The 17,724-nt window shown below is 49.2% G+C and overlaps 1 protein-coding gene across 1 annotated transcript; it reads left to right on the top strand.

The window, feature by feature from the left end:
- Positions 1–2,060: 2,060 nt before the first annotated feature.
- Positions 2,061–17,430, top strand: LOC119807337. The gene is made up of 9 exons (XM_042054560.1): positions 2,061–2,175; positions 3,145–3,273; positions 4,007–4,096; positions 5,147–5,988; positions 8,121–8,284; positions 8,555–8,763; positions 12,247–12,440; positions 12,865–12,913; positions 14,416–17,430. Exons 3-9 carry the CDS (start codon positions 4,054–4,056, stop codon positions 15,300–15,302), a joined length of 2,388 nt encoding a protein of 795 aa, XP_041910494.1. The 5' UTR covers positions 2,061–2,175; positions 3,145–3,273; positions 4,007–4,053; the 3' UTR covers positions 15,303–17,430.
- The last annotated feature ends 294 nt before the right edge of the window (positions 17,431–17,724 follow it).

Here is a 17,724-nt window from a genome sequence, read left to right as displayed (position 1 = left end):
TACCTTGACTTCAGAATTTGGATCTAAGGATATGATACTTTGGAAAAGAGATTCTTTTGTTTTTACAGAAAATGAGACCATATGGATTGCTTCTATCCCAATATGGTATGATAGACCACGCCCTCCTGAAAGGTTGCTACGAATACCCTCAAAAAATTACTTCGCTCAACTGATAACTGAGATGAACCTGGCACATACAGGTTATACCATGAAAGATCTGATTAACAGCGTCCCCATTCAGCAGGAAGCAGTTTGGAGAGAAATAACTATGTCCATATTCCCAAATATTGTTTATAAATGTTCTTTTACATTTAAAGGGGGATATGATATAGATATGAATAATTTGCATTTATATGGATTTTGCTTTAGTGATTTAAATTTAAGGTCAATTTTGTTATGTGTATATGTATTTCTGATCTTGATTAAGGTACTGTGATTGTGTAGTTAATTTTAAAAATGTAATGTACAATTAAGAAATATAGGTTGTTAATGGATAATCATCGATAATAGTAAAGCTTATAGTCATGTTAGTTAGATTTTCTAGATATATAGAGATATATTTCAGTAAGATAGACATTCTTCATATCTTTCAAAGACTACAGAATATTCCACTTAAATGTCTTAATAACTTAGGACTTTTCATGACAATGAGACACATCTGCTTTTCATCCTGCCCAGCTCCCAGCCACCGGCTAGCTTATACCCCGAAATAACAACACACAAATTGTATTCTTTTAAATACAGCCCAGAGACTGGCTTTCCCTCCAGCTGGTCAGCTGGCAGTCCCCAGTGTCTGGCTATTGCCCTTGCCCAGAGGTTGCATCTGCTGAAGAGAGACACCTCTAGGTTAAGCGTTTTCTCCAGGGGAAGTTTACATTTAATAACCAGCTGATAGAGTTATAAAATCCAGTCCCCTCTTCTTCAGTCTCAAGATCAGTGCAAACTGTAGAGTGCCTTGTGGAGTCACCATTTGTTGTGACTGTGTCTCAGTCTAACTTGTCTTTGCCCAATCCTGTTCTTTCCTTCCCTTCCCATCCACAAATCTCAAGATGACTCCCTAGTGGCTCCTTTCACCACTGCTCTGTCTCCCACCTCAATAGCCCACAAGCCTTGGTGCCCAGTCTTTACACGCATGCACACATGCACACATGCTCACACACATGCACACATACACAAGGATACATACACACACAGATACACATATAGAAACAGCATAGTTTGCAATACTAATAGAGCAAAAGAAAAAATTATGTAATTATTCCAATCACAATTAAAACATATTTAAAAATAGCTCACACCTCTGAATAAAAAGTGTTTACTTAGTGAAATAGGAATGAAGTCTGCATGCACAGATTTAAAAATTAATCACTAATAGCCAACATCAGCCTCAGTGATATTAGGTATTCTGTTTCTTTAATTTTTCTTTTTTGTTTACTTAAGTACTGGACATAGAACCCAGGACCTTGGGTATTCTAGGTAAATGCTCTATCAGTGAGTTACACCCCTAGTCTTTGGTGCTTTGTATTGTTTTGAGATGAGGGTCTTTTGTTTTGGTTTGTTTTGGTTTTTCTTCAAGACATGGCTTCTCTTTGTAGCCCTGGGTGTCCTGGAACTTGCTTTGTAGACTCAAAATCACAGAGATCCACCTGCCTCTGCCTCCCAAGTGTTGGGAGTAAATCCATGCACCACCACACCTGGCGAGTCTGGAGTCTTCTTAAGTACCCTAGAATGCTCTTAAATTTGCATCAACCTGGAAACTAATTTATAGTAAGAGAAATCCTTAAAGAGCAAAAGACAACTGAAGATTAGCAGTAACCAAGTCTAGGACAGAGTGAGACCTTGGAGTCCTAGATCTTCCTTCCCCCGCTTGGCTCTGGCACCATGTTTGATGCTACGGACCCCACTGGACACAGACACCCCTTGGTCACAGTGCTTGATTCTATATGGAAATGCCAAGACCACAGCTGCATGGCAAATGTCTCTGTCTCTTTAAGCCGTCATCATCCGGCCTTTCTCTGGGTTTCCTGATCTGAGGGACCCAGGCCGCCCAGTGACTTCCTCTCTGCTCTGCCTTCAGCACCGAAAGACCAAGAGACCTCTTTACTCATGGCTGGAGGGAAGGCAGGAGTTCTCTGTGGCTTCTCTGGGCCACTTTAAAGTCTGTCACCAAGAAAGGTGAGCTTGAGCCTGTGAGCCAGGGTGGAGAGGGGGCTGGGCTAAGAGCAAAGTGTCTGCTGCCTACACACCAGCAATTTACAAAGCACTACGCAGAAGCATACCGTGCAAGCGCATGCGGGGCAGGCAAGAGCAGGTGTCCAGACGCCTGAGGGGTGGTCTGGGTTTCAACTTGAGCATGTTTGGAGGAAGTCTTAGGAGTACACAAATTCTTGATGGGCAGATCTTGTCTCTTCCCAAACTTCATTCATATGGTAAGAGAAGCCTATTCTAGATCCCATTCCAGGAGCAAAGCGCAGTTTAGAAGATACCATTCCTCAAACTGCACATCCAACAAATGCAGAAGATGCTTCTGTCTCTATAAACCATGCCTTCAAGGCCAGTCTTGATGTGCCAAGTCTGCGCCCCTCTGAAGTCTCTTATTCTCACACCTGTATGCGTGTGCGTTGGGGGGGGGGGCTCTAACACACCTCGGAGGAATGGAACTTGGCCATCAAGCCCTGCCCCCACCTGTCATTTAAACCTTTGCTTCCTGATTGGTTTGTCCCGCTCCAGCTTATAGGGACCTCACAGTTTTTCATGTCTATAGTGAAGAGTTGGAGAAATAGCTCGTTTTCAAACGCTGGGTGTGGATTAACCCCTTGAGGAACAATCCGTGTGTTCTAGCAGAACCACCGAGGACGGGCCCAAGAGATGCAATGTCCAGGGGAATACCTAAGTATTTCCGAGAAACACCAAGGGAGAAACTAGATTACTCCCAAGCTCTCTTAAGCATGTAGAACTGTTCTTGCTTTATATTTCCAGATAATAAAAGCCATTAGTCACCCAAGATTTCACTCAGTGTTTGTTTTTCTCTTAAAAACAAAACATTGAAAATACTATTGGCTTCCACTCTGAGCTCCGGGGAGTCCTGGGGGCCTGCCCTGGGCTCCCCTGAGTCCATGCACACCTTTCCTCATTTCCCCCCAGGGCAAGGTCTTCAAGCTCCTGCAGAAGTCTTGTTCGCTGCTTTCAGTCTTGTGGCTGCTTCTTCAATTCTGCATCATTTGTGGGAATTTGCTGATTCCCACACTCAGAACAGAGACACAGAACCACACAGTGAGTTCTACTAAAGGCTTTGGGGAGACGGAAGAGGTGTTAACCCAACCTATTCTCAAAGCCCCTCTCGGGAGACAGGGTGTTGAGTTAACATCTTCCTTCTCTGTGTGTGTGTGGTGCCCATAGGGGGAGTGTTGGAGGAAACCCATCACCCCTAGTGGAGACAAAGAGACAGATTCTGAAATGATGGAGGAATGCAGATAAGCAGACAAGAATGTGGGAGCAGAGCTCTCACCAGAGAAAAGCCAGAGAGGGCTGGAGAGACTGAGGCCTGCCCGCTGGAAATGAGGCTGGAGCAGCAGACTGAGGGGACACTGTGCTTTGTGCTTAGGGACTCCTGGGACCAGGCACACATAACCAGAGCGTGCTTGGCTGTATCGAATAACTGTACAGTCAGAACTTCTTTGGTGGAAGAGAAGTGTGTAAAGAGAAGGGCTCAGAAACTCATCAGACAACTTTGTGGAGCTGGTTCTCTCCATCCATCTTTACTGGGCTCAGGAGAGCAAGCTCAGGTTGTCAAGCTAGCACTGCAGCCATCTTTCTGGTCCCCCCGGAAACTATTCTTCAAAAATCCAGATGCTCTCGATAAGAAGGAACAGCAGATTTTCCTGTGGTGACAAAAGGCACCCACCATGTCTCTGCTCACCTGGCCCTTAAAGCCTTGCTTTGCATTGCAGTGTCCCCTGCTCTTTAGACTTAGCCTGACATTGTGGCTGGTTTTGCCCGTCTGCAGGAATGAGCGCATGAATGAGTAAATCGTGACTGAGAATCCTGAGAAGCATGGGAGGAAGGAAGATGGCAAGAGACGAGGAAAGCACCTATGGTAACAGCCCTTCTCTCAATGCATCCCTGCTGGTGTGGGCACTAAGGGTAGGAAGTGGGTGGAGTTTCCTCAGATCTGGGAGCCCCTGGGATGAAACAGCTGGACCCATTTGATTGTGTCTCTGCCCCTGCCCTGCTGAGATAAGCTCACAGCTTTGACCCCCGGTCACTGGTTCCCACAGCATGAAGGAGGATCCTAAACCTAATCTGGTCTCCACAAAAACGACACAGAGGATGGGAAATCCAGGACTAGAGTGAGCCTCACTCACCAGGTCTCCAGTGTTAGAATAGAGGGCTAACTGCCTATTTAGTATTTTGGGGGGGGGGGGGCAGGGAGATGACTGTGGGTAAAGGCACAAGCAGCCAAGCCTGAATGGTTGACTTCAACCCCTGAGCCCACTGATGCAAGAAGGGAACTGACTCCTGAAACTTGACCTTTAGCCTCCATAGGACACAGTGATAGGGAGCCCCCATAGATAAAATGTAATAAAATATTATCCAAAGGGGAGCTTTCTCTTTAAGGAGCCAGCTTAAGACAAGAGAGGAGAAAGAGGGAAGCAGGTGAACTCTCCTCTCTAAAGGGGGGAGGAGGGGGGAAGGCCCACATTGTCTTCACTTCCGTAGGAGAGGTGTGCCCTAGTCTGAGCACTTCCTGCTCTTACACAAGCACTTGGTGGGCTGCCATCCAACCTGTGCCTGGGACTGAGGGCTCCCCTGTGCTTGATGATCAGCATCTGTGGGGGGAACATTAGGGTCAAAACAGCATCAGGTCGGCCTGTGTGTGCAGGACCAGAGATCCTGGAAGAACCAGGAGTTATAATGGACACTTTCTGAAAGGCAGCAGGAGCACCTACAGGTGCAGAGAATACAAAGGCACAGAGGAAAGATGGGGAGGAGTCTGAGCTCTGAGAGCCCAGAGCAGATGGGAGCATCAGCTTCCAAGGGGAGCAGGCACTGCGGTTCATCCCCTTTTGGGCTGAAGGTTAGAACATAGGTGAGCCACGGGGAAAAGCCGTGTCTCTGACTCAGTGTTGCCCTATCTGGCCCTCAGGCTTGGAGGAGGATTCACAGATCCCAAGGGGGCCCCCACTGAGGCTCATCCTGGTAGGTAGGACCGGGACCGGCAAGAGTGCCACTGGCAACACCATCCTGGGCCGGACGTGCTTCCTATCCAAGCTGGGGGCTGTGCCTGTTACCAGATCCTGCTCCTGGGCCAACAGGAAATGGGCTGGCTGGTATGTAGAGGTGGTGGACACCCCGGATGTCTTCAGCTCCGAGGTCAAACAGACCGACCCTGCGTGCTTGGAGACAGCCCACTGCTTCCTACAGACGTCGCCCGGGCCGCATGCGCTGCTGCTAGTCACCCAGCTGGGTCGTTTCACCACTCAGGACAGCCAGGTGCTGGCCCGGGTGAAGCGGGTGTTCGGGGAGAAGGTGATGGCGCGGACTGTTGTGGTGTTCACTCGCAAGGAGGACCTGGCAGGAGAGTCTCTGCAGGATTACGTGCAATGCACAGACAATCGCGCGCTGCGGGAGCTGGTGGCTGAGTGCGGGGGCCGCATGTGCGCCCTAAACAACCGAACCACTGGCCCCGAGCGCGAGGCACAAGCTGAGGAGCTGCTGGGCCTGGTCGCTGGCCTGGTGAGGGAGCACGGGGGCGCGTACTACTCCAATGAAGTGTATGATCTGGTGAGGACCCTGCGGGACTCTAGCCCCCAGGACCAAGTCAGCAAGGTGGCAGAGATGGTGGCAAGACGTATGCAGAGGCCGCTACGCACCAGGCTGCTAACTGGGCTGTGGGACTGGCAGAAATCTTACAGGAAGAGTTGGAGACGGGGCGTGGCTATTTTCCTGGGTGTGGCCTTCCTGATCTACCTGCTGGTCTACAGAAAGGCGCCTCAGGACCAGAACAGCAGATAATGCTGGTCTTAGAAGATGTTTTAATAGGAAGAAAATCTTTTAAAAAGGAATCCTTAGATCTCTGCTCAGAGCTCGCAGTACTGCGGGAAACACGGTATCAGCTTTGCAAAGGCTTCGGAGGTGATGAGTCTCAACTTTAACTATATAATTCAGAGTTTTAAAAAATAAAATTGTTTAAAGTTTTCCTTTAGACCTTCTCATCATCCCTGTGGATCATTCTTCCCTTAAAACAGCAAATACTCCCGGTAGCTTGTAAATGGGGACAAAGTCACAGCACAAAGAGAACAAGCATTTTCTTTTCTTTTTAAAACTTATTTTTTGGTCATTTCATATAATAGATTTTGGTCATATCCTCCCACTTTCCTCAAGTCCTCCCAAGTCCCCACCACCTCCCTCCTCTCAGAACTTCATGGTTTTGTTTGTTTGTTTTTTATGTCTTAACAGCAGCACGAAGCTGGATTTGTTGGCCAATGCTCCTGAGCATGAAGCCTGCCCTGGGTGTGGCTGATATACCCAGTGTCGCTTCATTGAAGAGAATCGATTTTCCTTCCCCCAGGAGTTATAATTTGTGACTAGCTCTTAGAGGGGACATTTATGTCTGGCTTGCACTTGGCTCGGGTGTTGGGCGTGCCGCCACAGCCTCCGTGATCATGTGTGCACCTGCCTTGTTGTGTCTAGAAAGTTCTTTTCTTGAAGTCACCCAGCAGCTGAGGCTCTTAGGGTCCCCCTGTCCTCCCTTCCACAGAGATCTAATGAGATAGCTGGCCAGGAGTTTCTTCCCTGTGCTCAAACCAAAGCCCAGGGCCTGGAAATTGGCTTCTCTAATTAACAGTCACAAGGACAGAAGGGTCACCGCCTGCTTTCTAGAGAACACAGGCACGTGGCTTCTTTGGGGTTAATTTGTTTCTCTGTGAAAATAGATATCTAGTTTGGAAGCTATCAAAGTTTTTTCATTTTATTTTTCTTTAAACAAAGGAATTATTTCAAGATGGGCTTGATGGCACATGCCTGCCACTCAGGAGGCAGAAGCAGGAGGATCGAGTGTTCCTAGCTCAGGGCCCTGGGTTCAGTTCCTAGTTTGGGAGGGGTGTTAATGTGTGAACTCTTGACAGTTAGGTTTCTGAGAGGTTCTGGCTTTGTCTGAAGAGTTACAACCTGCCAGGAGGGATCAGGGTCTGTTGATTTCCTCCCCACCTCCCACCCTACCCTAACAAACCGAACCAAACTTACTCCAGCCCTGTCTACATGAAACTACATGAAAATGTAAAAGCCAAGGGGTGAATAAATATCAAAATGAGGAAAACTCTAACAGGAGCAGAATCATCCCTCAGAATTCCTTCTCTTTTCCTTCCTTCTTTCGTTCATTTTTTCTCTCTCTTTCTTTCAAAAAAAAAAAAACAAAATAAACAACAAGAACAAAAACAACACCAGCAGCCCTTAGACCCCTTTGTCTTCCTATCTCCCTTTGCTTTGAGATGTTTATCCCCTTAAATCCCCTTTTCCTCTCCAGGTGAAGAGCAGTCCGAGCTGGTGGAATGCAAACATGGGGAAGGTCAGACCCCTGCTCCTCAGGGACACAGGCTCTAACTTAGGTTGAAGCCCTCCCCTCCCATCGCAGACCTTCCTCTTGCCCAAAGATGTGGGGAGCTCATTTCCCTCTGGATAAAGACACAGCTGGTCACTACCAATTAGGAGAAAGGACAGTGACACTAATAAAGGTGTTACCACATGCTCTGGAGGAAGAGCTATGGCATCTTATTAGACTGTCTCACTCGGTGGCCTAGGCTGCCTTCTAACTCAAGGCAATCCTCCTCCTTCAGCTCCCTGACAAACAATGATAAGAAAAAGCCACCATGCCCAGCTTGAGTTATGTCTCCTCTTGAAAATGGATGCAGAGGACTGTATCTATCTGGTTTTAAACTCTCCCCACCCCCTACCCCCCCCTTAGTGTGTCACCTTCTCGGCTACCCTGAAATCCTAGTATCCATAATCTAAAGCCAAACACACTTCCCTGACAACAGAAAGCATCATGGGGGAATTCTGAGATGAGAACCACCTGCATAAGCCAGAGCTGAGTTTTGTGCTCAAGGTTCAATACTTAACAGGTGCAGTCAGGTAAAGAAATGCTCCACACAGCAGAGAAGAGGCAGTCAGCACCCAGTCTCATGTCTGAGCTCAGCTGCCCTTTGAGGGGGCTCTCAGGCCCTCTGGGACCAGCAGCGCTTTTCTGCCCCCGTTTAGGGGACCGGTCTAAAGACAAGGTGGTCATGTGGGTCTTGGGGGCAAGCAGATGCTCACCTTCGGTGCTAACGGGGGGGGGGGGGGGGGGGGATCCTGGGCCCAGCACTTTCCAGTCATAAGAGGGCTTTCTGGAACCTGGGGGACGGGGCCGTCCTCCACCGCCCAGCATCTGACTCCCGATGCTTTGCGTGCTCAGACCTTCCTGAAGAGGAAATGAGGAGGGCAGGGCGGCCTGTCAGCTTTCCACAGGAAGCCGCCATTTACCACGGCAGCTCTGTTGTGTTCTGGCGGATTTCAGGTCAGCGTTCAAGGCCTTTCCCCCCACTTTAGGGGACAGCCTGCGGGGCAGTGGCGTGTGCTGCGTCACTGTGTTTTTTCTTCTTTTCCTGACTCTGGAGTTACGGCTCTGCAAGAGGTCTTTCTGTGAGAGCATCATCCAGCAGGCACAGGTCCTCTGCCTGCAAGGGACTCCCGCTGGAGACTGGAGGCTGAGCCCTGCTGGCCCGGGTAAGGAGGAACCCACCATGGCGCTGACAGCCACTTGGGGGCTGGGAGGACCAACGGGGACCTGTTCTGCTCCTCTTTAGCGGGCCCTCAGGCGAGCTCTGGTACTCTAGGACAGTGAAGTGAGCATCGGCGACAGCATATGGTGGGGCAGAGCCCTGAAATTTCCATGTCATCATCCCCAGGCCCATGGGGTGCTGGGACTTTCCGCCCCATTGCCTGCGCCTTTCTGAAACCCTCGGTTTAACAAAGCTGAACCAATGTTCCTTCCTCTTCGGCAGGTGGGAAACTAAAGTCCCAGCGCCCGCAGGTTTTCCCAAGATCCCCAGCAGGTGGCGAACTCTTCTCCATTTTTACCCCAGACTCCTCAAAGCCCACTCAGGTCAGACAGGCTTCACCTCTAGGAGATCAGCATGGGGCCTTAAGGCTCTATAGAGCAGGGTGGAATCTCCGTGTTCCCTCCATCATGATCCAGTTTTCCCCTAGAAGGCCAGTTAGTGACTTCTATCTCCTGACCTTGTTCCGAAGCCACCATATTCTTCCCAGTCTGCATAGCCCATACCTTCCCTATAACACAGCCCAAGACACTGTGGCAGGACAACAGCCGTGAGTTCAAGACTCGTGTGAGCGCTCCCCTTGTTAGCTGAATCTTACAGGAGAGGGTGGTTTTCCTGGACTCTTGGTCACCAACCTGCTCTGTGACTCCAGGACCTGGATATAAAGGCCAGGGAGAGGCAGATGGGTGGAGCAGATCAGTGAAGATGTTTTTGTTTATTTTTAGTTGTGTCAGAGAGTGCAGCACACACTGGTGCTATGGGACACTTGTAGAGGAGGAGGATAACTTCTACCCTCCTACTTGGTGCAAACTGCATCTTTCTTGTTGCTGCTACCCCATGGGCTTGCTGGCCTGACGGCTTCTGGCCAAGTCTCCTCTGTTCACCGGCTGCCTCACTGTGTGAGACACTGGGACTGCGGACACAGGCAAGCATCTCCAGCTTTTCACTGCGTTCTGGGCCTCAGAGCCAAGTCCTCAAGCTCGTGCAGCCGATGCTCTGCCCCTTTTCATAGCTGCCAGCCTGGTTCTTATGCATCAGCAGGCCAGAAGGACCGTCTCTCATAAAGTGGATCCCTGAGCTGTGTTCTCACTGCTGGGTAAAATAAAGCGTCGTGATGAATCAGCTCGGCTGGTTTCAGACAAGAATGTTCATTTCGTGTGTTTGCTTCTGCCTGCTCCCTGAGTGACACCTGCCCCCTGGTCACCCCCTGCCGCTCACACGCTGCCTGCCAATCTCCCATGGCCTCTGCACCCAGGCTGCGGAAAATTAGCAGAATTTTCCTTTTGGAGCAGAAATCCATGTCCATTCTCGATGGCCCCACTGTTGTGTGCTCTGCAGGCTGACAGCCACAGCGTCTCTTCGTGTCCCTCACACGCCCTGCCCCTCCCCTGCCTTTTCCTAGGCTGTTGTCAGTCTCTTCTCCTGTGTGACCACTTCAGTGTCTCCTTCTCATGCGCCCTGTCTCATCTCTGGGCATGCGGGCATTTGCTTATATCTGTCAACAAATTTGTCCTTTAATGGGACATATGTCTCCTGTAGTCGGTCTGATTTTTTGGAATCCAATTCAGAACCTTCCGTTCTAATGTTGCTGAGTTCGGTTGTGACAGCCATATTGCACACATGCAAGTGACGCTGAGAACCAAGCCAGGTTCTACTGAAATCCGTCAAAACAGAACAGACACCCCAGGCAGTCTTATCTTTGAGTGATTCTTGGGGGGGGGGGCAAGTGGTATTTTTGTTTTGTAAAAACATGAACTTAGGTATAGAAGTATGCTTCTTTCTCTGTGCTGGTATTGGAGAGACTTCCAGCAATCAGTACTTCCTTGTGTCCAAAGCACGGGACAGCAGCATCATACACAGGGTTCCAGGAGAGCAGGCGTATTGATTTATTAGGGATTATCTCCCCCAACTACCCAGTGAGTGAGAAGTCCAACAGACGACACAGACAAAAAGAGCTATTTGGGGAGAGTTAGCTATAAGGCAAATGTGAGACTCTGGGCAGCTCATGTAACTTTAATAGAAATTCTGGTGGCCTGTCACTAACAGCACAGGGAGCACAAGAAAAAGATGCACATGCAAGAAGCCTGGATCCGATGAGTGTCTGCAGGGGTACTCGCGGCGGGGAAGCTCAGTTTCACCACCACGGACACCGTGTCCTTCACAGTCAAGTCTCGGACAATGAGTAGAGACAGTGCTCTATGACTCGAAGAATTTTCTAAGAACAGGGTATAACTTACAGTAACAAGAACGGTACGAGCCAAGAGAAGTGTGTTCTTCCTGGGTGCAAGGAGAGGAGGGGGAGAAGAGGGGTGGGGAGAAGTGGGGCAGGAAGAGGTGGACAGGCAGAGGAGAACAGAGGAGAAGAAGGGGGCAGAGGAGGAGAGGGAGATGCCTTAAGATATTCTGGAAATGTGGAAAGAATGGATGGGTTTTTATGAGAAAGAAAGAGGCCCACGAAAAGCCTTTTTCTTTGCAAAATTGTGAAAGACAAAATAGCAGAAGCACTATCAGCAGCACATAAGCCTTGCCATGCCCCAAACTAGGTGGATGACCAGTCCTAAGTCCTAAGAGCGACAGAAATGCAGCGACCATCACGGAGTCCTGTGGAGATTTGGGGTTCGCCTGGGAGACTGGGTAGACAAGAGCAACTCGACCCACTCAAGAGTTAAACCTGGTCATATCCAGCCAGCAGAAAATGTGTACCCCAGATGAACTAGCTGTTCAACAGAAGTGCCAAGGGGTGCCTATGGGGATTACCTTACAGGGTTCTTTGTTGTGAAAAAAAAATTATTTCAGAACAGTCTAATGTCTATTAGCAGAAAATGAATAAGATGTTGTAAAAAGGGCATTCATGTCGAAGTTTAACATGGAAAAAACAGGACTGAGTATTGTCTAAGAATGTAAATACATATGCAAATACTCAAATACTTAAAAACATCATAATACTGATTGCTGTGAAGGCCAGAATGAAAGAATGAGACAGGAGGTTAGGAGAAGAAAAACCCAAAATCCATGAAGTACATCTGTGATGTTTTGATTTTTCTCAGGTGGTGCAACTGCAGGAGAACAGCCAACCATTTATACCCGTTCATTGCAAATGGTGGCTACTTGCTTTTAGTCTATGTTTTTGAAAATTTATTCTTACTATGTATTTTTTATTCTATGCTTTTTCATGTGCATTTCTCAAAGTACAAATATGGTTTAAAAGTACAATCTTTTAAAAACCAGCTGACTAATTTGATATGAGAGTTCATGCAGGGATGTCTGGTGTCACAGGCTAGCCCTTCCTGCTGCATGCTACTCTTTCCATCACACCGAACCAGAGACACAACATTACACCATTCACACCGATACCAGAAAGCATTTACAGCATGGTCATCCAGTCTCTGGCTGAATGTGCTAAAGTACAAAATCCACGATTATTTGGCAGAGCAGGACCTCAAAGCCAAGCAGGGAAGATGCGTGATTAAACCCCTGGTGGGAATTTTATCCTGTCTTGTCTATCGACTCTTTCCATCATGGTACCACAATCTCTTCCCTCTCTCTCCAGGTGTGCGGAGGCAGCCAGTCCTCCTGCTCTCCTTCCTCCCAGGTCAGTTCTTGGAGGAGTTGCCATCCTCCCAGGCAAAGCCTGTTGTATTTGCCTCTTTGCCTCTGAAACATTTTCCCACGCTGGAAGGGCGGGTTCATCTACTTTGGTCCAGGTGGGGTTTTTTTGTTTGTTTTGTTTTGTTTTTTTGGTTTTTGTCTACTTCTTGCTCATATGAGAATGCTTCACAGATTTACACTTGCAGCCTGGCAGAGATCATCTGTTCATCTGCAGGAAACGTCTGCTTTCCCACGAGTGAGGAGGAGCAATAGCACACTGTGCTGCAATGCCCCTGCCTCACTCCAGCCAGTTACTTATAGATGTTTGCAGTCAACATAGGTGCAAGAGTTAGCCATGGAAATGGCCATGTGAGGACAGTTACTCTGAGCTACCTGAGTCAAAGCGCCTCGCTAGTTCCCACGTGCATGTGACTGTAATTCTTTCCTGTTTTGGTTCCAGAAGAAAATGGAAGGCCTCCAGAAGAGCACATATGGAGCCATAGTTGAAGGTAAGAAAGCACCAAGGTCCTAAAGGGACCGAGACCCAAAACAGGTTCAGACACTCAAGATGGAGAAGGAGAAGACAACTGTCGTTTGTTCCCCGTGTCTCCAGATCTCTGTGTCCAAGGCATTGCTGTGTTCATGTACACATCCACACACATACATACACACAGGCATAGGCATACACATGCACAGATACACACATGCACAGAGACAACATGAGCACACACACTCCACTGTGACGCTTTCCTTCACACGATGTGGTGAAATGTGATTCTGACACACGTTCAGGGTTAGAAGGGCCTGCAACTAAACAGCGACAGTTTCTCTTTCTTCCCTCATCTCCTCTCAGCTCAGAGAGGGAGGGGGTGGAGAGAGGAAGGAAGGGAGGGAGGGAGGGAGGGAGGGAGGAAGGGAGGGAAGGAGGGAGGGACGGAGGGAAGGAGGGAGGAAGAAAGAAATAAAGGAAGGAAGAAAGAAAGAAAGAAAGAAAGAAAGAAAGAAAGTTGCCCTAAAGTGATTATGTCTTACAGAACACCCCATAACACTAAGGGAAATTAAAACCAGCACAAAGTAAAGGGAATCAGCTGGATTTTGTTTTCTGTGATACTGAGAATTGAGCCCCGAGCCTTACAGTGCTGGATGAGCACTCTACCACTGAGTCACCCTCAGCTTTCCCCCAAATGACGGATTTTTAGGAGTGTAAAGGGCACTTAAAACTCATTTGGACAGACACAGGACAGCCCCGGGTCCTCATCCCTTCAAGGCTGGAGATCTGAGTTCTTGGCTTCATGGTGTCCCTCCAGCACTCCTCTTGTTATAGACCCTGGGCCACGCCCAGCAACTAGATGGCCTTTCTAGCATGTCTGCTTCTGATTCTAACCCTCTTCTCTTCCACCCTTCTGCAGCCACCCACTTTGTATCATTTCCCTGATGTTAACTGTCACCGTCCCTCACCTCAAATCCAAGTGCCCCCTTTGCTCCTAGGCTAATCCAGCTGTCTCTGAGTGTGAGCCACTGCAGCTCTTCCACCTGGAATAACCTCGGGGTGGGGGTGGGGTCCGATATGCTGAGCACATTCACACAGTATGTCTGGAGCATTGTGGGTAAAAGAGGTGGCTGTCATCCATGACTTCATCTCTGCCTCCTCCTTAACTAATGCATACTTTCACAACCAGTTTTCTGGGCAGCTGCCTTGAGCATCCTCCAGGGGGGAGCACGGGGACCTTTTCTTCAGAAATGGCATATTTGTTGTGGTCCAGATGGAACAGAGACTCTCCTTCCTGTGGCAGTCCCACCCCCTGCCCATGTGTCCTAGAATGGGCTCCCAACAGGGACTTCATGAAAGCCAAGGACCACCTAAAATTACAGGCAAACAGTTGGGAGCATTTGAATGGCACCTATTTTTCTGGGAATGAGGACAATTGATTTCAGGAGATATCCGCAAGGACCCAGGACGTCAAAGCCCAAAGACTTGCTGAGTGAGGCACAAACCTACTTTCGTCCACAGGGAGCGGGGAAGCCTACTGTGGAGCAGAATCGGGCTGCCTGAGGATCCTCTTGGTCGGAAAATCTGGCTGCGGGAAAAGCGCCACAGGGAACAGCATCCTCCTCCGAAAAGCATTTGAGTCTAGGCTCGGAGCCCAGTCAGTGACCAGGACCAGCCAGGCAGAGACGGGCACATGGAAGGGAAGGAGACTGCTAGTGGTAGACACGCCCCCCATCTTTGGATCAAAGGCCCAGGACCAAGACATGGACAAGGACATTGGAGATTGTTACCTGCTGTGTGCCCCAGGACCCCACGTGCTGCTGCTGGTGGCTCAGCTGGGACGCTTCACAGCTCAGGACACCCTAGCCGTGAGGAGGGTGAAGGAGATCTTCGGGGCAGGAGTCATGAGGCACGTGATCGTCCTCTTCACCCACAAGGAAGACCTGGCAAATGAGACTTTGGATGAGTTTGTGACCCACACTGACAACCACAGCCTGCGCAGCCTGGTCCACGAGTGTGGGAGGAGGTACTGTGCCTTTAATAACAGGGCCTCAGGGGAAGAGCAGCAGGGGCAGCTGGCAGAGCTCATGGCCCTGGTGAGGGGGCTGGAGCAGGAGTGTGGGGGCTCTTTCCATAGCAATGACCTCTTCCTTCATGCCCATGTGCTCCTTAGCAATGGCTGCAGGGAGTACCAGGAAGCTTACAGGTGCTACCTGGCCAAGGTGAGGCAGGAGGTGGAGAGGCAGAAGCGGGAGCTGGAGGGGCAGGAGGGCAACTGGGTGGCTAGGATGTTTTGCAGAGTCAGGACATGCTCGTGCTCCCAAATCGCAGCAGCCGCCCTTCTTATTGGGTGTGGTTTGATTTTTATTGGCATTTTAATAAACTTGTATGTTAACCGGTGGAACTGAGCCTTTTCAGGTGATTTCTGCCATCAGCGCCCTCTCCCAAGGTTCGCATCTCTGTCTGCACTGGGCACCTCAGTTTCACTCTCATTTGGCGCCCTTGAATCAAGTATGCAAGAAAAAAAATGTATTTCCTAAGTTGTGAGGGTGAATCAAGTAGTTCCATCATAAAGGTCCGGGTGTTGGTATTCAGGCATCTGCACTGGCCGCCCTTAGGGTCCTACAGGATGCGCCTCAACTGCGCCCACTAAGAACACCCCCGTGCACATTCGCCATGTTCCCTCATCAAAGTCAAGCCTCGTCCACCTCCTGTCTCCTTCTCTTCCACCACTCTTGTCCCCAGGGACCAGTTGGCCCTCTCTCTGCCCCCTTTTCTGACCCTTCTCTCCTCCTCCAATAAACCTCCACTGTGAGCCCTGCTGTAGGGCTTTACTCCTTCCTGCTGATGTTTAAACTATAATATTGGTGTCGGACCCGCGGCAGGCTCTTCTGGGCTTCCTCTTGCCCACTGGCAGCCTGAGGCATGCCGAGACCCTGGATCCCGGTCCACATATGACAGCCTCACTTGTCCAGCTAACAGATTGTTGAGCCCCGTCAAAATGGGCGTGATTGGTGAGCCTCCCCTAGTCTGGCCATTCCCCACAAGTGAGGATTTGTCTCTCTGCCATGCTATCTCACCTCTGGAACAAGCCCTGATATCAGATAACCCACGTGTCTCTTGGGGCTCAGCACGCCATGGCCCCTGGACCTTTGGGTGATGACCCACTGGCCAGCTTCTGCCTTCTCAGTCAATCCCTTCTGAACTGGGACGCTAGGAATTGCAGACCCTTGGCTCTTCTCTGCCTCGCTCATGGGAACTGTATCACTGTCTCCACCTCCAAGCGCTCAGGCTTTTAAGAGCTTCTAAATTCATCTGTCTTCGCTGTTAAATCTGCCCAATGCCCCTTAGACATCAATCCAAATGGCTGCTTCTCAGCACCCCATATCCTGATATTTTAAGGGACCTTGGCTACATTCTGTGAGTGATCCAATAGATGGAAGGGGTGCCCTGTTTTCAAGCTTTCTCTTATCTCCACTTCAAGCCCTCTCTACATTCTTTCTCCCGGCTCTTCTCAGCTATGAAGCCCGTTAAGGTGCATTCCCCCTTTCATTGAGTAAACAGACAACAAACTGGGGTTTTATACATCTAACTCTGCTTCTTTCATTTAAGAATTCCAAAGTTAATTTCTGAAGCAACAGTCGGCCTCTGCCGCTAAAGCAGTTCCATGCTGCCAGGTCCCTTTCTGCCATCAGCCATGCAGCATGCGCACCCTTTAAAAGTACCCGCCAAGCAGAGCTCATTCCCGTTGCCTGGTCTACTGTCTCTTACACCTGTCTTTGTCTCTAATTTCCTCCCTTGCTCCCTTTTTCTCTCTCGTGCTTCTCTTCATCTTCTCTGTCTGCCTCTTTCAAGTCCCCACTACAAGGCAGCCTTTTATGCTTTCACTCTGCCTCCCAATAAACCTCTTGCACTAACTCTGTTGCATGTGGCGTGTTTGCTTGGTGGCATATCGGGCAGGGCCCGCCAGAGGTAGCCACTTCACGCTAGGAGCCTACCCGCCTGATCCACCTGCACAGATCCACTCTCTTCCACCTGCAACAAATCTGCTTCCTGATCTGATTTCTCGTTCACTGACAGCTTTACCTTCTATTCAATACCAACAACTGGGTCTCTGGCAGGGCTCCCTGCCTCTGACCATTCCCCTGGATGTGAGGCTTCATTTCTTGAGCACAGTGCGATTGTGTCTCTCAGGGCTCATAGCCCTTGGCCCTGTTCTTGCGAGACGATGTATTGGACAGCTTGTGCCCACTCAGTCTGGTCCTCCCTGGACCCCTGGATCCGTCTCATCCTGGGAACTGTGTCACACACCTCCTCTCTTTTGGAGACTCACTGACCAGTATTTGCTGGACCAGCAGTCAGGGAACTGAGAAAGAAGTCTCCACTTTTTTTTCTTTGCTTCAAGACCTGCTTGTGTCTGTCTGCTCACCCTCTCTAAATGTCCTGTTTGCTGCAACATGTGGGTCAGATGAGGAGGCCTGCTTCCTCCTGCTCAGACACACCAGTTTCCCTTTCTTTTTATTTGCCCGACTACTATTTAATATATGGTGTGTGTGTGTGCATGTGACATGTATTTAACCCTGTATGTGTAAATGTAAGCTGGGTTTAATTCTGCATGTATGTGTATATAACTTGGATTCAATTCTGTGTATATGTACATGAAACTATTATTTAAAAACCATGTTTTAAACAGCAGCCATGTGGCTCGCCTTCATCTTGACTGCTGACATCATCATGATGTAAGCAGCTACATGGCTGGTGGCCATTTTTTACTAAGGTTAAAGAATACATTTATTAATCCTAATGAACCCTCTGTTCATTTTATCTCCT

This window comes from Arvicola amphibius, chromosome 2 (genome assembly GCF_903992535.2).
Source record: "Arvicola amphibius chromosome 2, mArvAmp1.2, whole genome shotgun sequence".
Classification (NCBI taxonomy): Eukaryota; Metazoa; Chordata; class Mammalia; order Rodentia; family Cricetidae; genus Arvicola; species Arvicola amphibius.
Note: the sequence above shows the minus strand (reverse complement) of the source record. Positions and strands in the feature narration are given on the sequence as shown.

Coding starts and splice junctions, on each gene's coding strand:
- LOC119807337 (XM_042054560.1), top strand. CDS start 4,054: ATGGGAGGAAGGAAGATGGCAAGAGACGAGGAAAGCACCTATG. Junction 5,989..8,120: donor ACCTGCTGGTCTACAGAAAG/GCGCCTCAGGAC, acceptor AATACTTAACAG/GTGCAGTCAGGTAAAGAAAT. Junction 12,441..12,864: donor AGGAGTTGCCATCCTCCCAG/GCAAAGCCTGTT, acceptor TTTTGGTTCCAG/AAGAAAATGGAAGGCCTCCA.